Below are 22,561 nucleotides of genomic sequence, written 5' to 3'. Positions count from 1 at the left end.
TGAAAAAATGGCCACCCGGAGCAGTGGATTTGCAGTGCTGGCACCAAGGCCCAGTGATGATCTTGGAGGCAAAAACAAACAAAAAATAAAGTGTGTGCTCATCTCGTTATCACAGCTATCCTGCAAGACAGGTGTTCCTGTCCCCACTTTAAAGATGAGAACCTTACGAGGCTCAGAAGCCCAAGTTCATCTCAAGGTAGCAGAGCAGGACTCAAGTTCACACACACTCACACAGACCTGAGTGCTAGGGCCCATCGCTGTCTCCTGCCAGGGCTGTCTTGTAGCTCTTCCTCCCTCCCCACTATTTTAAGAGATGAGTTGGCAGTTGCCTGTGTTTCTGTACCTTTTCAATACTTTTATTATTATCATTTCTATGTAATGGATAGAGACAACCAAAAACTGAGGGGAATGGGGAGATAGGGAGGGAGGGAAAGGAGGGAGACAGAGACACCTGCAGCCCTGCTTCACCACTCGCAAATCTCCCCCCTGCAGGAGGGGACCCAGGGGCTCAAACCCCGGTCCCTGTGCACTGGAACATGTGCGCTCAACCAGGTGCGCCACCATCGGGCCCCTGTGTTTCTGCACCTTCAGGCTGAAATTCCCCAGCATGGCCGTGGGTCCACACACTGCTCTCGCCTCGCTTAGTCTTTCAGTCACTGCATCTCCTCTGAGATGGGGCACCCCAGCCGAGCAGGCCACCTCAGGCACAGTGCCCTCTGCAGACAGCAGGGAGTGGCCATGCAGCCTCCTGGGCAGCTTCACTCCTGCTGGTGACTCAGAGTCTCCTCAAGGCCACCCAGACCCCAGAGCCTCTTACTCCTTGGCTGAGCCTTTAACACCTTGGACACGGGCAGTTGGGTTTGTTCTATCATAACTTTGCATTAGGACCATTAGATAGGTCTTAGGTGAACCTTAGAGCTAATCAGATGGCCTGGTCTATTACAGTCCTTAGGATCCCTGCTCCTTGGTAGCGAATTTCAGAGGACTAAAAGCTAACTCACGTTTTGGGGTTATTACCAGGGTTTCACTGCCTTTGGCTGACTTGTTCAGACAGAAATACACACATAGAGAGAGAGAGACAGAGAGAGAGAGAGAAGAGGAGAGAATCACAGCACTGAACAGACTGTATTTTCTTTTTCCTTTCTATTTTTTTTAAACCAGAGCACTGCTCAGCTCTGGCTTATGGTGGTGTGGGGGACTGAACCTGGGACTTTGGAGCCTCAGGCATGAGAGTCTCTTTGCAGAACCATTATACTGTCCACCTTCCACTTGCCACAGCACAGACGCTCCTCCCTCCGGTGTGGTGGGAGCTGGGTTCGAATCTAGGCCATGCACACGAAAAGCAGGGGCACTATCTTGCAGGTGAGCTATCTTGCCAGCCAGCCAGGCCTGCTTTTTATCATCTCATTGAAGTTTTTGGAAACAAAGGTCGAAGAGAATTGAGGCCTGTGGCTCACCAAGAGCAGCTAACTGGGTCGGCGATGCTCTCAGTAGAACCTCAGCTGGGGAAGGGCCTTACGAGTGGGAACCAGGTGAACAGGGATGACTTTTGACTCTTCACAAACTGTTCCTGGGATAAGCTTCTTCTTTTCTCTGAACCTTTATTTTCTCATTTTCAAAATGGGATAATGAGGGTGGTTTCACACGTGTTGAAAAGATTAGATGGCAGGCGGCAGAGATAAGTGCTTTGCCTCCTAGCACACGGCAGACATCTGCAAGGGACTCAGAGGTGGATACAGAGCAGCTGGCGCTTTGTTCTAAGCCTGAGGCTCTGGGTTCTGTCCCAGGGCTGGGAGAGGGCGCAAGGCCCCAGCTTCAGGCAGGATCTGATCTCCCCTCTGGGCTGCACACTGTGGTCATGACAAAGTCAAACAGGGCTGAGAATTAGCTGATGGGTTAGACAACAGGTTTGGGACATCTAGGTCCCTGGTTCTTTCTGTGAATGTATTGTTCTGGGCTTTAGGATAGATAGACAGACAGGGGGTGGGAGAGAGAGAAGAAAAGAGATGAGAAAGACAGAGGAGAGCAGAGAGGAGAGAAAGGAGACGAGAGAGGGGAGAGATAGAAATAGAGAGAGACAGAGGGGAGAGGAGAGAGAGAAATAGAGAGAGACAGAGGGGAGAGGAGAGAGAGAAATAGAGAGAGACAGAGGGGAGAGGAGAGATGAGATAGAGAGAGACAGAGGGGAGAGGAGAGATGAGATAGAGAGAGAGTGAACAACCCTTATGTTTCCCACAACCTGGACTCCTGTCCTATGATCTCAGTCACGGACCAGGCATGTTGGTATGCTTCTAATTCTGCTTCTAAAACCCCTTCTGTTTCATTGGTTTAATGCCCCCTGCTTAACACTGTATTCTATTTACATAACCACTGTTAACTAAGCACCACCTGCCTGCAGGGCCTTGGTTTAATCCCCACTGGTTCATGATGTCTTTTTGCTCCACCCCCTCTCGTAGTCACCCTGATTTCCACCACTGTCTTTTCGCTCCACCCTCTCTACGTCACATCCTGTTTCCACCCTACTTGGCGAGTATATATAAGGACAGGATTGTGAAGTTAAGTTTAGTTAAGTTAAGTTTAGTTTAGTTTAGTTTAGTTTAGCTTGGCTTGGCTTAGATTGTGCTGCGTTCTGCATGAATAAAGAGATACTGCATACAGCGCAGCCATGAGTCCCTGGTCGTCTGTCTCCCTCCCGCAAAGCTAGTCCAGCACAGGCATTGAGGCTGCATCCTGGAAAAACACTTTCTGAATATCCCCAAAGACACAGATGACATGACCGAAGTTTTACTTACACAACAGAACACTTTTGCTGCCATGTGCTGGTCAAACTGGCCAAGGATAATCCGCACATCATTGCCCTGTGGACAGAAAGACACACGTGAAGGTGAGCGGGGGGGGGGGGGGGGGGAGGCGAGCCCCAGAGAAGGTTCAAAGTCATGATAGAGAACAGGTGTGCACCCCAGCAGGTGGGCAGGGAGGGATCTCGTCCGCCGGGCGCCTCGTCCTCCCTGAGGCCTGCTTGCCTTCACCTCCTGCTCTTGACCCTCCCTGGCCTCATGAGACAACATCACAGAGGCAGGAGGCTGTGGTTGGTGATTCCGAGAGGTCATGGCATCCCCCTGCTCTCCTACAATAAGTGCAGACGAGCTACCAAGGTGCAGAGAACATCTCTCACAGCCTGGAAGGTGCAGAGAACATTCTCACAGCCTGGAAGGTGGGGAGGTGGGGGGGGTGCTGGACTTGCACACATGAGGTCCAAAGTGGGATTACCCCAGCACCACGGAGACCAGAGTGATTCTCTACTGCTCACTATGGTTAGTATTTTTACCACTATGGTTATCTTTTTAATCTTTTTATTTATTTGTTATTGGGTAGAGGTAAATTGAGAGGAGTGGAGCTTTCCCCCTACAGGGGAGGACCAGGGGCTTGAACCTGGTCCTTGCACACTGTACGGTGTGCAGTTAACCAAGTGCGCCATCACCTGGCCCCTGCTCTATTTCGTTGTCTCTCCAGTAAAGAAATAATACCTCCTCTTTATCCTCCTCCTCCATTTTAAACTATAGCACTGTTCAGCTTTGGCTGTTGTGCTGGGAATTGAACATGGGATCTTCGATGCCTCAGGCATGAAAGTCTTTTTTTGCCTAACAGTTAAGTCTGCTAATATTTTAAAACCAATATGTACTTTACATATAGGGAAACTGAGATATTTCTTTTGGGAAAAGGAAGTCTCTTAAGTCTCACCACCCCCACCCAGGTAAACTGGCTGCTGAAACAGGACCCCAAACAACTCCATCAGAAGAATTCGAGACACACTTCTATCTTGGAGAATCCATGAAGCTTCCTAATCCAGAAGTTTCAGCAGCTCTTGGGTTTCTGAGTTTTGTTTGCGTACTTATCCTATCAACATGCTTTGGGAGGAGGCCTCAGGCAGATCTTGTTCTCATCCCAGCCTCACTTTCCTCATCTGAAAAACGAGGGTAGTAACACCTACTTTGCAGGGTCACTAAAAGGACCAAAGGAGGCAATCCTCATAGAATGCTCACCATTCCTGATGCACAGTAAAGCCGAGCATGTGCTGACTAGCATGGCTATTCAGTCCCGGTACTTATCTCCAGGGAGATCTATACCCAAATACCCTCTAGCTGAAACAGCACGAGCTCTCTCAAGGTAGTGTAACAGGTGCGTCCCCAGTGACTCCTTTCTCCGTTCTGCAAACAGCTCCTGCCTATCTGCAGGAGGCTCTTTCCTGTCCTGGCTGAGAGCTAGAAGATGAGGACCCAGGCTGGGCCTTGCCCCAGAGACGACGCACCAGGTGACCTCTGGGAGCTCGGGACACCCTGGTCTACATGCTGCCCCTGCAGGGCCACTTTCAGCCTCGCAGGTGGTACCGCCTTCCCTCCTTCCTTCCTTCCTTCCTTCCCTCTCTCCCGCCTGCCTGCCCCTTTCAGCAGGCCTCAAGGCCTTTGGATGCAGAGCAAAGAGAAGCATGTCTTTAAACATCAGTTTTTAGCATCTTTCAAAATTGGAAAGTGCTGACTGAGAGGCCCTTTTACTCATCATGTACTTTAGCGACATAAGACAGGCTCGGATTCTAAAATCATCCTCGTTTGCAAGCAAGAATGGAAAGGAGTGTGGGGTGCTGCTGCTGGGGGTGGGGTTGGTGGTGGATACACTTGCTCGGAAAGGACTTTGAAGGATCACTAATGGAGCAGTGGGAGGCAGGCCTTTGTCGCCGCCACTCTGCAAGCTATCGGAAGCCCTCCACGGCTTCCGCTCTGTGGACACACTCAACAGGCACAGACAGACCAGGGTCTTCTGCCAATCTGTTGAGATCTTGTTTACACTTATTGCTGCAGACAGGATTAATCTACCCCTACCCAGAGCCAGCCATCTTTCATCCATCCAGCAAGCATTTATTTTGTGCCAAGTCCTGTGTTGCTTAGCGCGGTACAGGAGGAGGAGCTTACTTTCCTTTTTCTATTATCATCATCATCACCATTGTTATTATTACTATTATTATTATTACTTATTGCTACCGGAGTTATTGCTGGGTCTTGGTGCCTACACAATGAATCCACTGCTTCTGCGGCCATTTTTCTCTTTCTCTTGTCTTTCTTTTTCCTCTTTCTTTCCTTTCTTGTTCTTTTTTATAGAGACAGAAGTTGAGAAGGAAGGGGAGATAAAGAGGGAGAGAGAAGGAGAGACACCTGCAGTATTGCTTCACTATTCATGAGACTGCTCCCTTGCAGGAGAACCAGAGGCTTGAACCTGGGCCCTTAAACATGATAAGGAATGCGCTCTAGCGGGCACAACACCACATGGCCAGTTTACTGTACTTTATAGTTAGAGAGACCTTTGCTCAGATCCCAGGTCTCTCTCTCTCTCTCTCTCTCTCTCCTTTCTTTTCTTTTCCTTTTTTGCCTGCAGAGTCATCACTGGGACTCGATGCCTGCACTATGAATCCACTGTTCCTGGTGGACATTTTTTTTTTTTATTTATAAAAGGAAACACTGACAAAAACTATAGGGTAAGAGGGGCACAACTCCACACAATTCCCACCACCAGAACTCCGTATCCCATCCCCTCCCCTGATATCCTTCCTATTCTCTATCCCTCTGGGAGTATGAACCCAGGGTCATTTTTTCCCATTTTATTAGATTGTACAGAGAGAAATTGAGGGGGGGGATAGAAGGAAGGGAGAAAGGGAGAAAGAAAGAAAAGAAAGAAAGAAAGAAAGAAAGAAAGAAAGAAAGAAAGAAAGAAAGACATCTGCAGACCTGCTTTGCCTCTTGTGAAGCATCCTCCCTGCAGGTGGGGAGTGGGGGCTTGAACCAGGATCCTTGCGCGGGTCCTTGTGTCCTTGTGCTTCATACTATGTGTGACTAGCCAGCTCCAGATCCTTGATTCTCCAGATGCATGATGCTGAGTTTCACCCCGAGAGCTTCCATTTCCTCTTCTCTGAGACTGGGGTAATTGAGGTTACCTTGCCTGGTCACACTAATGAAACCTACCCACTGGCTTCCTGGGTGCTGTCTCCCAGCTCCCACCCACCCCCTGACCTCTCCTCAGATGTTCAGTCAGCTCTGCTGCTCCATTTTCACTTCCCTCATGACAGTGAGAATGCTTGACCTGCGGGTCTCTGAAAACAGGCCACTGCTTGTTTGCTCGCTCACTCACTAACTCACTCACTCATTCACTCACTCACTCATTCTCTCGCTCACTCACTCACTTATTCACTCGCTCACTCACTCACTCACTCATTCACTCGCTCACTCACTCATTCACTCGCTCACTCACTCATTCACTCGCTCACTCACTCATTCACTCATTCACTCGCTCACTCACTCACTCACTCATTCACTCGCTCACTCACTCATTCACTTGCTCACTCACTCACTCATTCACTCACTCGCTCATTCATTCACTCACTCACTCACTCATTCACTCACTCACTCACTCATTCATTCACTCACTCACTCATTCACTTGCTCACTCACTCATTCACTCACTCATTCACTTGCTCACTCACTCACTCATTCACTCACTCACTCATTCACTCACTCACACTCATTCACTCACTCATTCACTCACGTACTCACTCACATACTCACTCACTCACTCATTCATTCACTCACTCACTCACTCATTCACTCACTCACACTCATTCACTCATTCACTCACGCACTCACTCACACACTCATTCACTCACTCATTCATTCACTCATTCACTCACTCACACACTCACTCACTCATTCATTCACTCATTCACTCACTCATTCATTCACTCACTCACTTTCTCACTCCATCCCCTTCCTTCCTGCAAGCTCTTTCCTCTTCTGCACCCCACCCTGCCCCCACTGCTGCTCATTCTTGTGCTTTTGCTCAGCCCCCTACTCTGAGATGCCACCCCTGTCCCATCATACCCGGTGGGCCTTTGCTTTACAGCACACCCACAGCACTCCACACTGCCCGCCATCATGGCACAAGGCCACTGGCCGGCCTGCCTTCCCCGCTGCACTGAGCATGCGTGGTGTTATTCTGTAGCTGTTTGCTGTTAGCAAGCTACACTAGACCGCGGCTGGCCTTCAGGTAGGTCACATCTGTTTCTTGAACAGACAGAGCCAGGCCCAGTGTCTTCACAACAGCCTACCTGACCGACCACCTGCCGGCAGATGCACAGACAGCTCTGCCACTTGCAGACCATTTAGTGTCTCTGCTGCCATGACAACCAAGTTGCATCAACCACTGGGTTCTGTGCTCCCAGACTATTAGCCTTAGATAAAACCTAAGGAACCACTGGTTTAGCGAACCCTACCAGAAAGACAAAACATCTTCCCCAAGACTGCATGAACCCCCAACATCAATGCTCTCCCCTTGGTGCCCTCTGATTGTCAGAAGACCCTAGAGAATGATCCCACCCAGAGTTAGATTGTGCCTGGGATGGGGAGTGGGGTACTCATGCCCACCGACTAGTGTTTTTGAGGCTGAGTAAGAGGCAAAGATCTTGAGGACAAGGACCAGCCTGCCATCAGCACAGCTGAAGTCTGCAACTCAAGTCGAGTGGGGGTCCCCCTGGGGGTCCCTAGTGCAGTATAAGAGGTCTGACATGCACTAAAGTCAGGGAATGTGTAATCCTCCCAGACCACAGGGAACTGGCCTGGAAGTTTGAATATATGGTCATGTCTGGTCCTTTTGGGAAAAGAAATGGATTGGAAGAATCACTGAAGGTGGCAGAGAAAATGTAGGATCAGACAGATTTTGAAAAGCTTTGAATGTGTTCTCACAAAAGTTTCAGAATAACACCTTGATTTCTTTCTTCTTCTCCTTCTTTTTCTCCTCCTCCTCCTCCTCCTTCTTCTCTCTCTCTCTTTCTCTCTTTCTCTCTCTCTCTCTCTCTCTCTCTGCCTCCAGGATTATAGCTGGGGCTCAGTGTTGTTACTACAGACCCATTGCTCCTAGTGACCATTCCCCCCGCCTTTTATTAGATAGGACAGAGAGAAACTGAGAGGGGGAGAGGTAGAGAGGGAGAAAGAAAGACACCTGCAGACCTGCTTCACCACTTGTGAAGCGTCCCTCCTACAGGTGGGGAGTGGGGGCTTGAACCCGGGTCCTGGTACTTGGTAATATTTGTGCTTAACTGAGTGCACCACCACACAGCCCCCCAGAATAATACTTTTCAGTGGGACACAGTTTATACACCCAGAGAATGGAAATCGCAATGTGGTGTTGGCTGTGTTCCCTGCTTCTGGTCCAGGGTCAACTCTCCCTGACAGGGTCTAGGTACACCGTGCTCCATGGCTGCAAGGAGCCTGGGGGAGTGGGGTGGGGTGGGGAGGGAAGGAGAGCCATGAATGCCCATGCAGATGGCAGTGGCGGGGCGGGGGGGGGGGGAGGGAGGCTGTGATGTCAGAGAACCGAGAGTGCAGCAGGGTGTGAAGCACCCATTTGGTCCTCTGCGAGGGACCACCTGGACTAACCACGGATGCCTGGAATTCAGAGGAGCGACAGCTTCTCTCACAGGGCTGGTGGACCAGAATGGAGAACTAGGTTCATGTCCTTGAGAGGTCATGCCCACAGAATATGAAATACAGAAACACAGAAGAGGAACTTAATCCAAAGTAGATCCCACACAACAGATAAAGGGCATGTGAGGCAGGACACTCACTAAACTCTGTAGACAAACTTCATGACGTCCCAACCCTACGTAGACTTCTTTCTGCTTCCTTGTGTCCCTATCATCTGTTTTCTGGAATCCCTTTGCCTCTGGGAATTAAAATCTCTCCCCCTCCACCTTCTCTCTCTTTCTCTCCGGTGGTGAGTCAACTCTAGGAACTAATTGCGACCTACAGCTGACAGGGGATAACAACTTCAAAACAATTATCGGTTCCTGAGCTTTCGGTGGCACTGTGAGAAGTGGGGCGTCACCCCCATCCTAGGACAGAGAGGCAAGTACCACGCCCACTCTCGAAGGAGTCATGGGGGAAAGCAAAGTCCAGAGAATTCAGAAAGCTTTACCACACTTACCATAAAGGACACGCACACTGATTTTCCATCATGCATGCCCACAACTTACATAACATTAATGTAAGGTTGTTCGGTAGAAGAGAATTTTTTAATTTATTATGTAGAGACAGAGAGAAATCACGATTGAAGGCGGGAGACAGAGAGAAGAGGAGACAGAGAGACATCTGCAGCCCTGCTTCACCACTTGGGAAACTTTCCCTCTCCAGGTGAGGACCAGGGGCTTGAACCTGGGTTCTTGCACGCTGTAGTATGTGTGCTTAACCAGGTGCGCCACTGCTTGGCCCCTAGACTTTTGAAGAAGAGAGGCTGCCCCAGGTGCAGCAGAGATGGTGGGTCCCTCTGGAGCTTCCCCTGGGGGGCTGGCACACACCCCCCCCCCAACTGCAGTGATGGGACAGCCTGCAGCTCACTCCCTTCTCTGGAGAACTGTCTCCAACAAAGGCGGCTTCCTGGTCCTAAGGGCCTGCCCCATCCCCACAACAGCCAGGGAGGAAGCTCCGGACTCCCTGCCGAAAACGGAAGCAGCTCTGGGTTGCAGACTCTGGTGGAGGGGGCAGGCTGAACTATTCTCTGGCCAACACAACGCTCTTAGCCTTACTGCCCTCTTGCCTCACTCTGCGTCTCCCCTTCTTCTAAGCATTTTCTCAACATGTCCCTTTCACACACTCTCGGTCTTTGTTTCCAGGGAGTTCACCCCAAGACACCAGGTCACAAAGGTGGGAAGTGGTGGTCTCAGCTCCAGGTGGGTCTAGCACAGAGCCTGGGTGCTTGTCCACTTGCTCTTAGATACCTCCTCTGAGCCTGGCAGAGTCAGCTGCACCAGGCCTGAGCTGGAGGAGCTCAGATCACTCAGCAAGGGCTCCTGGGGAACGGTCATGCAGAGTTTAAGTGAAAGAGCTGCGGCAGCCAGTGTAACCGCAACCATTAACATTGGCTCTTTGCTCTGAGAGGAGCAGGGATGCAGGATGCTAGGTAGATCAAGAACCCTCTCGATGATACCCTACCTTCCCCCTTGGCAAGAACCTGGGATCCTGCCAGAAGACCCAGATTAACCCTGGCACTGACCTCTGGGCATCTGCCTTCTACTGCTGTCCATGTACATGCGTGAACCCAGGTTCAAGAGCTCCCTGGCTCCTCTGGGGAGCTATCCCACTGGGAAGCTGAGCAGTCAAATAAAACCCTGGAGGATGATGTAGAAAGAGATGAGGGGTGGGAGTGGGGTGCTGGACAGTGAGTGACACACTCAGTTAAGTGCACATAGTGCAAGGACAAGGGTTTGAGCCCCGGCTCCCCATCTGCAGGGGGGATGCTTCACAAGCAGTGAAGCAGGTCTGCAGGTATTTATCTTTATCTCTCCCTCTCTATCTCTCGCTCCTCTCTCAGTTACCTTCTGTCCTATCCAATAAAATGGAAAAAATGGCTTCCAGGAGCAGTGGATTCATAGTGCCTGCACTGAGCCTCAGTGATAACCCTGGAGGCAGAGAGGGAGGGAGGGAGGGTGGGAGAGAGAGAGAGAGAGAAAGAGAGAGAGAGAAGAAGAAGGAGGAGGAGGAGGAGGAGGAGGGGAAGGAGAATGGGAAGAAGGAGGAAGAGAGAGGAAGGGGAGGAGGAGGATGGGGAAGGGGAAGAGGAGGAGAAAAAGGAAAAGGAGGAGAGAAGAGATGAGAGCTTCATGGTGGCTTTGCTGTAAGAAGACACTGACCAATCTGTGGGCTAGGAGGTGACCTCACCTGGGGCAGTGGGTACAAGAGAAGGGGTGGGAACCCCACGTCCATTCCTGCCCCTAGTCTCTGCCTGTGAGACCAGGGAGAAACCTATGAAGGCCCGGTCTAGATGTTGTCCCAAACCCTCCTGTTCCCAACAAACGGATTCCATACCCAGAATGTGAATCCTTTCTTTTATTTCGCTAAAATTAGTCTCACTTAGACATTCCCCCCATCACTAGAAATGTCCCTAGAGGCGGAGAAGCAGGAGACACGTACTCAGGAGGAGGACAGTGAAGAGCAGCCCGCCGGCAAAGAGTGGCATTTCCTTACTGTTTATTATTTTATCTCAAAAACTCGCGTTTACTTAGTGTTCCGATACCATCTCTGTGCATCTCCAGATAAAAAGAAAGCTTCCTTTCCCCATGGCTCTGAGCAAAACCCCAGCCCCGGGTGGTACCTATAGGAACCTGGGTGCTCTGACCAGCTGCTTTATGAAAGAAGAGGATTTCCCGCATCATGCAGGTGAGGCCAATGTCATGACAAATGTTTTAGAAATGGAAGATGGGGTCCAGGGAGATAGCTCATCATCAGAGCACAGGACCTGCATGCCTGAGACTCCCAGAGAGTCCAGGTTCAACCCCTGGCACCACCATATGCCAGAGCTGGGCAGTGCTCTGTTCTGTTCTCTCATAAAAACACACACACACTATATATATATATATATATTAGCGGAAGAGGGAGGCAGAAGAATCAGTGTGATAGTGAATTTCATTGAAAAAGACTCGGCAGGTCAGCATTGACTCTGAAGGATGAGGCCATGAGCCCTATGGTCTCTGGGACTTAATACTGCTGAGAAGTGCAGATGGCCTTGTATTTGCACCTTTGTGGGAAATATGTTATTTTCTAGCCTAGATACCTGTAAGGTTTTCCCTTTATGTTTCTGTTCCTGAACTTTTGCCAAAAACTCTGTGTCTGATCCTCTTTACCAATTTCTACTAGACTAAGAAAAGGTCAGCTATCTGTTCATATATCCAATCTCATGAAACAGTTGGATTTGTAGTTAAAAAACAAGGTGAGTATTGGCAATTTCATCTGGTCCAGCCTAGGAGGTCTCTCTTGAGCCCACTTAAATTTGTCTCATATTTTTTAAAATAAGTGTTTTTCTTGAGAATAGTCTTCGATTTATAGAAAATCACAGACAGGTTCAAGTTCTCACGTGCCTTTTACCTAACTTCTCTGCTATTAAGGTCCCATTTTAATCTGGGACGTTTGTTATCATTAATGAACCGATACTGATACACTGTTATTATCTGAAATACTTATATTTCCTTCATTTTATCTTCTTTACTGTCTTTTTTTTTTTTTTCTGTTCTCGGTCTGTTCTCAGGAGACCATATTACATTTAGTCTTCATGTTTCCTTTTGCCTGGTGCTTTGGTGATGGATATGGTGTGGGAACAGACATCAGTAAGAGGCATGAAGTTGTATCCCCAAAGCATAGAGCCTTGCCAACCATGAGTATCTCAAGAAAGATGAAGATGAAGAACCAGCCATTCCTAGATCAGGCGATTTGTGGAATAGTCTTGAACTATAACTTCCCTGAAGGGATTATTGCTTTGGGGGAGGAAGATCACAGAGGTAGAGAATGTCCTTCTTGTTATATCTGACCAAGGGAATTTCTCGCTGATGTGATTCACAAGTCAAAGACAGCCTGGGTCATTTGGTGGAGGTTGTGGTGGTTGAATTTCTCATTGTCAGACTACTCTTTTCCCCCTCATATTCTACTCTTTAAGAGGAAGACACAGAACAAATGGGTAGTTGGTTGGGTAGTGATGCATCCAGTTACACGCACATGTTACCATGCACAAGACCTGGGTTCAAACCCCTAGTCCCCACCTATGTGGGGGGAGCTTCATAAGAGGTGGAGCAGTGCTGCAGCTCTCTCTCTCTCTCTCTCTCTCTGTCTCTCTCTTTCTCTCTCTCTCTCCCAACTTCCCTCTGCTGTATCAAATAAAAAAAAATGGCTGTCACGAGTGGTACCTTTGTTGTACAGGCACTGAGCCCCAGTGAGGGACCAGTGTAGGGATCCCAGTTCGAGCCCCCAGCTCCTCACCTGCAGGGGAGTCACTTCACAGGCGGTGAAGCAGGTCTGCAAGTGTCTGTCTGTCTCTCCCCCTCTCTGTCTTCCTCTCCTGTCTCCATTTCTCTCTGTCCTATCTAACAACGATGACATCAATAACAATAATAGTAACTACAACAATAAAAAAAAAGCGAGAGGGTAGTTATGTCCCATCTTTTTGATGATGGAGTTTCCACGTACTTTTCAAATAATTTTTCTTCCTAGGATACATGTATTTTTCTCCCCCACTTGTTTATTCAATCAGTAATATCAGCATGGACTCAACAAGTTTTATTTTATGTGTTGGGTTATTATCTATTACTACTATTCTTTAATTGTCCAGTTGTCCCAGGTTTGGCCAATAAGAACTCTCTCATTTGGCTCTGTATTCATTTGACAGAATCCCATGAGGTCATAATGGTTGTACTCAGAGTTTCTTTACTTTCTGGAACTATAAGCTACTCAGAGATTCTCTTGTATATTCCCTACTCCAATCTTAGAATCAGTCATTTCCCCCAAGATTTTAAGTTCCTTATAGTAGAAAAGTGTCAGAAACCAAGATCTGGATGCAAGGTATACTTGTTACCACTGGGATGCCCTTTTTTTTTTTTACTTTAATTTTTTTATTGAGATAATTATGGCTTGTTGACAAGGCTCTATGCTTTGGGAGGTACAACTTCATGCCTCTTCCTGATGTCTATTACCACACTATATCCATCACAAAAGCATCAGTTACCCTCCACCAAAGTCTACTGAACTCCCTTCCCTCCTCTCACCTTCTTTTTCTCTGTTTGGGACCCAATTCTGCAACCAGTTTAAGTGCTTGTGTCCTTTTGACACGGTCTGTGCCATCGCCTTATTTCACTATATGCCGCATTCCATGTATTTCCTGAGTTATGTCACTTACCATGGTCCCCTTCAGTTCCACTGAGGTAATTGCAAAGGGTAAGCTTTTATCTCCTCTCTCAGTCAAGTGTGCATGCACTGCAATGTCTTACACCATTCCTCTGCCACTGGGCACCTGGCCTGACTCCATATCCCAGCTATTACAAGTAGCACTGCAACCAACACAGGCATACATGGATCTTTATGCGCTCTCCAGACAGACTTCTGGGAGGGGAATGCCTGAAGCATATGGCAGTCTTAGCTTTAATTCTCCAAGAAATCTCCATCTTGTTCCACAAGGGCTGAGCCAATTTGCACTCCCATGACAGTGTGCAAGGGATCCTGGGTCTGCACGACCTCACCACCACTTGATGTTTCTGCACTATTATTATTATTACTATTATTATTATTTTGTTTCTCACAGGAAAGCACCTACTTTGTTTCATTTGTACTAGTTTCCTTTTAGGACTGCCCCTCTCTGGCATCTATAACTCTTATCTTTTCTCTTATTAGATTGATCTCTGTTTCCTTTAAATTTGGGGACAGCACCTCAAGTTTGTCCCTTATGCTCTCTTGACCTTTGTCTTCCTTGGCATCACTTCATATTGCTCTTTCTTCTCTCCAAATGCAGATTTTTTTTTTAATTCTGCTATTTACTCTTTGGTTTTCTTCCTCAGCTCCTGCACCTCCTTTTCTTTCTCATCCCACCGGTCAACTAGAGATTGACTTTTTCTCTGAGCTTTCCGGAGATTATTTTTCTTTGTTCTTGAGTACTTTCCCCATGTGTCCTCCTCGCTTTGTTTGTGCAGACTTCTTATTTTATTCACGCACATTCATTTTGTTTATTTTGTTGAGCATATTAGATTTGGTCCTGGATGACAGGGAACAAAACTGGTGACTGAGACAGAAATGACGGTCCCTCAGGGTTTACAGTCTAGTGAGAGGAGAGATCTGACAGCACGGTCAGGTAAAATGAATAGTAGGTCACATGTTGCCATGGGGTGTGCTGTATTCCCCTAAATATGTTGAAAGCCTAACTCCTGATACCTCAGAAGCATGATCTTATTTGAAAACTGTCACTGCAGACGTAATTAGTGAATATGAGGTCACACTAGAGTAAGATAAGCTCTTAATCCAACACGACTAATGTCCTAATAAGAGGACAATGTGATGAAAGAGCAGGGAAATACCACTTGAGGCATAGACTGGAGCTCTGCAGAGGCAAGCCAAGGATTGCCAGCAATGCCTGAGACTGGAGGAAAAAAAGACCCAGTTTTTGTAGAGCTTATATATAGTCTTGCAGGCAAATTGATCTTGGCTTTCTAACCTCCAGACTAGAGGAGAATACATGCCTGTCATTAAAAAGCCTTACAGTTTATAAGGTTTTTTATTTTTTAATGATAGGCCTAAGAAATGGAGATATTTAGCAGGGAAATGAAAGTGCAAGGGAAATAAATCTATTTATTATTATTATTATTATTTTGAATTGACACCAGGGTTATCCCTGGGGCTTGGTGCCAGAACTACAAATCCACCACTTTCTGTGGCTTTTTTTTTTTTTTAAGGACAGAGAGAAATTGAGCAGGGGTGGGGGGGTATACAGAGAGAATGAGAAAGACATCTGCAGATCTCCTTTACCGCTCACAAAGAGTCCCCCCTGGGCTGGGCAATGGCACACTTGGTACAGCACACATGTTAAAGTGCGCAAGGACCCTGGTTCGAGCCCCCGGTCCTCACCTGCAGAGAGAAACCTTCACAGGTGGTGAAGCAATGCAGCAGGTATCTCACTGTCTCTGTCCCTTTCACTCCCCCCTTTCTTTCTCCATTTCTGACTATCTCTATCCAATAAATAATTAAAGATCATTAAAAAATATTTTTTAAAAATAGTCCCTCCCCCTGCAGGTGAGGAGCAGGGGGCTTGAACCCGGGTCCTTATGCATGGTGGTGTGTGCACTTAACTGGGTGCGCCACCACCAGACACACAGAAATTTAAATTTGAGTGTAAGCACTGGTTGACTACTGGGTCACCATACCCGGAGAAGGAAATGGCAGGGCAAAGACTAGAAGGCTTGGGGAGGAGCCACGCAGCTTCTAGAAGTGGGTATCTTTGTGCCAGCAGACTGTGCGGGCCATCTGGGCCCTGCTCCCTCCTGCTGATGAGATGCTGAAATCCTTCCTCAGAACATCTGCCACAGGGAGGTGGCTTCTGTGGTAGGTTGGGGAGGTGGGGATCAGAATCCAGGCTGGTGTCATAACCCTACACTTTCTCCAGCGGGGTGAGCTGGGGTGAAGTCCTTATGTTCTTTGAGCCTCTGCGGCACCCCTGTGAAACAGGGCTGCAAAGCTTGCCTCTTCCAGGGCTTTTGCAGGAGGACTAAATGAACAAGTAAAGGTCAAGGGCTCTGCGAGGAGCCCAGCCTTTGGTCAAGGCACTGGCAGGGCCAAGAGCTTTTCTCACCATCATTAACATCGCCCCACCTCTGTTGGCCTGGTTCTTGGCTGGGGAGCACTGCACTCCCCAGAGCCACCCCCAGCTGCAGGGCACTTTCAACTAGGGCTCCCACTGCACACACAATGGCGCTCCCAGCTTTCATATCCACAGGATGCTGCTGGGCCTCTGAGGCGCAGGAAGCTATTTCAAGTGCCCACCCTGGAGAAACACGGCGTATGGCAGGAGCTCTGGCCCTCCCTCCACCCCAGCTCCATGTGCTCTCTGCCAGTGGGCACCCCACCCCCAGGAGATGCCTGTGTGTGTGTGGGGGGGAGAACTCATTCAGGCAGCTCTGGCCCTGGCCACCAGAGCTGCAGGCAGGCCCTCTCCAGCTACTGTTTCCTCATCTGCAGTGGCCCAGGAGCTGGCTGGTGGTGTACCTGGTTAAGTGCACATGCTACGTTGCACAAAGACCTAGGTTTGAGTCCCCAGTCCCCACCTGTAGGGGGAAAGCTTTGCAAGTGGTAAAGCAGGGCTGCAGGTGTCTCTCTGTCTCTCTTCCTCTCTATCTTCCCCTTCCCTCTTGATTTCATATATATATATATTCTCCTAGGGATACAGGAACTGAATGCTTTTTTAAAAAAATGATCTTTATTTATTATTGGCTAGAGACAGCCAGAAATCAAGAGGGTAAGGGGGGGATACAGAGGGAGAGAAACAGAGAGATACCTGCAGCCCTGCTTCACCACTCGTGAAGCTTTCCTCCTGCAAGTGGCAACTGGAGGCTTGAACTCCTTGCACATTGTACCATGTGGGCTCAACCAAGTGCGCCATTACCTGCCCCCCTGATTTCTGACTGCCTCTGTCCAATAAAGATTAATAATAATAATAATAGTAATAAACAGTGGCTCACAAGTGGCCTGTAGGCTTGGTGTCTGCTTCCCTTTTCCCCCTCTCTGTGCCTTGTTTGCTTGCTTCTGTGAACCAGGAGGTTATGGCAGACAAGAAGTCTGAGCTGCCCCTTGCTCTAACTGGTATAAATGGGGCCTTTACAAGGCAGAAGGGAGTTTGAGCCATTGACACGAGGTTTTCCCTATGGGTGTGAAGGAACAGGATGGAGCGGAAGGAGAGAGTAGCAGTTCTCTGTCTACGCCTGCTTGTAAAGACCTAGCAGTTCCCCTCTGCCTGCAGGAGAAAAGGCCAAAGTAGTTAGCTCAACATTCATGGCTCAGGGAAACTGACTCAAAACCCTGTTCTTAGACTTGGCATCTTTCAGTCTCCACAGGATTTCTGCAGCTTCCCTGTACACGGTGAGCTGGCCGCTCCGCCCTCTGATCTCCACTTGCCTACCCCGAGGGTTCCTGCAGGTGCCCATCCTGCATATCCTCCAAGGACAGGTTCAAAGGCTGTTCTCTTTGAAACCTGGTCTGAACTATCTCTTCTTAAGGATGAGTCACTTCCTCCCTTTGTTCTTCTTCCCCTGGGGAGGCCTCTTCTGCCTTTCTCCCCAGCTTCTGGAGCCACCTGAGGACAAGGACAGGCCTGGTGGCGTCTGTGAGCCCAGGAGAGGGTCTGGCACAAGTAAGGTGTTAGAGAGTTTGCAGAGTGGAAGGACAAATGGCAGAGACGACTCACAGCTGTTCCCGCCGTGAGTGTCATCGGAGAGCATCTAGAACCTGGACTTTCAGATCCAAAATTAGCACTTCCTTGCTATGGTTTCGGCAAGAGTTCTGTCTCTCAGCCTCTTGGAAATAGAGTAGATAATAACTTGTACCCTGCATGCAGGGGCATGCAGGGAGGCTGGTGGTGGGGGGAGAGAGAAGATGAGGAGGGAGTATGAAGTCTGTGACTATGCACCAGGCAAATGGACCTTTATTGAGTGCTAGATCACAGGTGTGTGTGTGTGTGGGGGGGGGGATAAGGGATAGGAAGCCAGTCCCTGGGAATGTCTCCCCATATTTCAGATGCCAAGGATGAGAAGAAACAGCCCATACTCAATTCTTCTTTGCAGGCAGGGGAACTAGGCCCCTTTTGTCCTTTAGGCTAGGGCCAGAGGTACTTACCTTAAGCTTCTTGACGCTGGTACAGGGGTCGTTGGAAAAGCTCTCTGTGTCAGAAATCTCAATGTCCTCACCATACAGCACCCCAGTCAGGTCATTCCTCACCTACACACAGAGGGAGAGAGAGCAGTGAGTGGGTGGCCAGAGGATTGGACTCTTCAGAAAGCTTAACCTGGGGAAGTGGCTCCAGTGGGTGAGAGACTTTCTCCAGGGATGTGTGAAAAGTCGCACAGCTCCACTGCACCTTGTACCTGAAGATGGGGGTGGGGTGGAGAGAGAGACAGAGACAGAGACAGGGACCAGAGTGCCACTTCACTATTCACAGAGCCCTCATGTGGAGTCAGGGGCTTGGACTCAGGTTGTTATACGTGTGTGTTCCACAGGGTCTAGCTGTCTCCTAGCCCCATGCATGCTTTTCTTTGTTCGACTCAGAGCATTTTGGTTGTCCTTGAAGACACTCTAGTCCTACCCAGAGTGACAAGCAGATAGACAGTCAGATAGAAAAACAATCGCTACCTGGTTGACTGCATGTGTTACCGTATACAACGACCTGGGTTTGAACCCCCAGTCCTACCTGCAGGGGAAAACTGTGAGTGGTGAAGCAGTGCTGCATGTGTCTCTCTTTCTCTTTCTACCTCCTCTACCCTCTCAATTTCTGGCTGTCTCTATCCAATAAATAGATTAAAAAAAAAAAAACCTTTGGGGACAAAAAAGAAAAGAAAGATGTGGAGGGCCTCGGTCTTGCCTGGGACACCAGGTTCCAGATGCTACCATGATGCCAACCGGACTTCCCTGAGCAGACGACCCCACCAATATGTCCTGGAGCTCCTCTTCCTCAGAGCCCCGCCCCACTAGGGAAAGAGAGAGACAGGCTGGGAGTATGGATTGACCTGTCAACGCCCATGTTCAGCAGGGAAGCAATTACAGAAGCCAAACCTTCCACCTTCTGCATCCCATAATGACCCTGGGTCCATAATACCACGGGGTTAAAGAATAAGAAAGTTATCAGGGGAGGGCATGACATACGGAGCTCTGGTGGTGGGAATTGTACCCCTCTTATCCTATGGTCTTGTCAGTGTTTCCATTTTATAAATAAATAATTTTTTAAAAAAGGAAAGATGTGGTGTATATATACACAAAGGAATACTATTCAGCTATTATTATTTTCGTATTATCTTTATTTTATTTATTGGATAGAAGCAGCCGAAAGTTGAGAGGGAAGGGGTGACAGAGAGGGAGAGAGACAGAGAGACACCTATAACACTGTGTCACCACTTGCAAAGCTTTCCCCCTGCAGGGTGGGGACTAGGGGCTCCAATCTGGGTCCTTGCAAATTGTAACGTGTGCCCAACCAGGTGTGCCACCACCCAACCCCCAACTCAGCTATTAAGAATGATGAATTCACATTCTTCACCTCATGTAGGAAAGAGGTTGAAGGAATCATGTTAAGTGAAATAAGTCAGAAACAGAAGGATGAATATGGGATGATCTCACTCTCTGGCAGAAGCTGACATACAAGGTCAGAAGAGAAAACACAAGTAGAACCTGAACTGGAATTGGCGTATTGCACCAAAGTAAAAGACTCTGGGATGGGGTGGGGTGTGGGGTGGGGGGAAATGACACAAGTAGAACCTGAACTGGAATTGGCGTATTGCACCAAAGTAAAAGACTCTGGGATGGGGTGGGGTGGGGGGTGGGGGGAAATACAGGTCCAAAAAGGATGACAGAGGACATAGTGGGGGTTGTATTGTTATATGGAAAACTGGAAAATGTTATGCATGTACAAACTACTGTATTTACTGTCGAATATAAAACATTAATTCCCCAATAAAGAAATTTAAAAAAAAGAAGGAAAGAAAAAGAAAGAAATTGGAGCCTCTGAATTGTCAAAAATTAGACAAAATTACCATAATTCTGCAGTTTCACATCTAGGTATACCCCCCTCCCAGCTGAAAGCAGGAGATCAAAGAGATAGTCACATGCCATGTTCGTAACAGTGTTCATTAAAAGATGAGTCACCCAAGTGCCCACTGATAGATAAATGAACCAGCGGTATATCCACGTAATGGAATATTACTCAGTCTTAAAATGGAACTGAATTCTGAAATACGTTACAATATGGCTGAGCCTTATGCTTACAGAAATATGCCAAGCAGACAAGGAAATATACTGTCCGTGTCGACTTATATCAGGTTCTTGGAGTAGTCAAACATTATAAGCCTATTGAGAGATATGGAACAGGGGCTGTGTTTAAAGGGTTTCTCTTTGGGATGATGAAAGCTTTAGAGATTGGGGGGGGGGGCAAGTGCTGGTACACCTGACTAATTGCCCACATATTACAATGTGCAAGGACTCAGGTTTTAGCCCCCTGTCCTCACTTGCAGGGGGAAAGCTTTGTGAGTGGAGAAGCAGTGCTACAGGTGTCTCTCTTTCTCTTTATCTCCTCCTCTTAATTTCTAGCTGTCTCTATTCAATAAATAAAAAATAAATTAAAAAATTTAATAAGAGATGGGTGGCAGTGCTAATTATGATGAAATAATATGAATGTGTTTAATGACGCTCAAGAGTGCTTAACATGGTGATGTGTATTTTACCATAGTCTTCCAGCACTTCTTGCTTCAACAACTGGTAGTTCTTCCAGTTGGACTCTAAATATCACAGGATATTGACTGAGAAGATGCCCCAGAGGAGGGGAATGAAAGAGGGGTGTGGTGCACCTTATTTAAAAGTTAAAAAAGAAAGAAAGAAAGGAAGAAAGAGAAATAGGACTCAAACAAAGCAAAATGTGAATATTCATTCCAGGTCGTGAGTCCATGAAGTTTGGTATTCTGTTTCCTGGATGCCTGAAATCCTGTAGGACACACACTTTTTGCAAAAAGAAGCAGAAGTGTCACCATTAGGGTGACCCCTGTCCACTCTTAGCGGCTGCTTCTATTTGGATGGGAGATCTGGGGGCTGATTATAAAAGCAGCTGACTTCATCATTCCAGCTTATTCTCGTTGTTCTAGTTTCTTTCCAGAGGCAGGTCCTGTGTCATGAGCATGAGAATACACACACCAGCTCTCACTGAACACAGAAGCAACGCAAACCTGCCCCTGCAAGCAGGCAGGCAGGCAGGCAAGCAGGCAGGTAGGTAGAGCAGGCAGGCAGGCAGAGCAGGCAGGCAGGCAGGCAAACAGGCAGGCAGGCAGGCAGGCAGGCAGGCAGGCAGGCAAGCAGGCAGGTAGGCAGAGCAGGCAGGCAGGCAGAGCAGGCAGGCAGGCAGAGCAGGCAGGCAGGCAGAGCAGGCAGGCAGGTAGGCAGAGCAGGCAGGCAGGCAGGCAGGCAAACAGGCAGGCAGGCAGGCAGGTAGGCAGAGCAGGCAGGCAGGCAGGCAGAGCAGGCAGGCAGGCAGAGCAGGCAGGCAGGCAGGCAGGCAGGTAGGCAGAGCAGGCAGGCAGGCAGGCAGAGCAGGCAGGCAGGCAGAGCAGGCAGGCAGGCAGGCAGGCAGGTAGGCAGAGCAGGCAGGCAGGCAGGCAAACAGGCAGGCAGGCAGGCAGGTAGGCAGAGCAGGCAGGCAGGCAGGCAGAGCAGGCAGGCAGGCAGAGCAGGCAGGCAGGCAGGCAGAGCAGGCAGGCAGGTAGGCAGAGCAGGCAGAGCAGGCAGGCAGGCAGGCAGGCAGGTAGGCAGAGCAGGCAGGCAGGTAGGCAGGTAGGCAGAGCAGGCAGGCAGAGCAGGCAGGCAGGTAGGCAGAGCAGGCAGAGCAGGCAGGCAGGCAGGCAGGCAGGTAGGCAGAGCAGGCAGGCAGGTAGGCAGGTAGGCAGAGCAGGCAGGCAGGCAGGCAGAGCAGGCAGGCAAGCAGGCAGGCAGGCAGGTAGACAGAGCAGGCAGGCAGGTAGGCAGAGCAGGCAGAGCAGGCAGGCAGGCAGAGCAGGCAGGCAGGCAGGCAGGCAGGCAGGCAGGTAGGCAGAGCAGGCAGGCAGGCAGAGCAGGCAGGCAGGGTGGCCTGAAGCTCACTCTCCTCAGCACACATGCCTCCCAATCTTAGGATCATTGCCTTTGGAGCGGAGGCAATCTAGCATGGAGCTCACAGAGTTGGTTCGGGGCCCAGTGACATCCCAGAGAAGCTGGAATGGCTCCACGGATGATAAAGCTCTTCAAACTTTGAAAGCCAGAGCGAACACTGCTGGGCCTGTGACAGCCAGTGTCAGAGGGTATCTGTTCGTGTGGGGCGCGCGTGAAAGCTAGATGTCACAGTGGCAGGTACAATGCGCCAGGGGTGGGCAACACAAACAAGTCCAAAATACTATAGAGGTCACCTCCTCCTGCTTCATTTTAGTTTTAATTTAGTTGAAGTC

The 22,561-nt window shown here is 48.9% G+C and overlaps 1 protein-coding gene across 1 annotated transcript in view; it reads right to left on the bottom strand.

Annotated features, from left to right (window-relative positions):
- Positions 1-22,561, bottom strand: part of GABBR2 (gamma-aminobutyric acid type B receptor subunit 2) — a 521,049-nt gene that overhangs the window by 237,632 nt on the left and 260,856 nt on the right. Inside the window, exons 4-5 of the mRNA XM_016189321.2 lie at positions 18,228-18,329; positions 2,793-2,858 (exon numbers count right to left, since the gene is read on the bottom strand). Coding sequence (XP_016044807.2) covers positions 2,793-2,858; positions 18,228-18,329 — 168 coding nt within the window. The remainder of the gene's footprint in view (positions 1-2,792; positions 2,859-18,227; positions 18,330-22,561) is intronic.

Source organism: Erinaceus europaeus, chromosome 10 (assembly GCF_950295315.1).
Source record: "Erinaceus europaeus chromosome 10, mEriEur2.1, whole genome shotgun sequence".
NCBI lineage: Eukaryota > Metazoa > Chordata > Mammalia > Eulipotyphla > Erinaceidae > Erinaceus > Erinaceus europaeus.
This window is presented reverse-complemented; position numbering and strand designations above follow the sequence as displayed.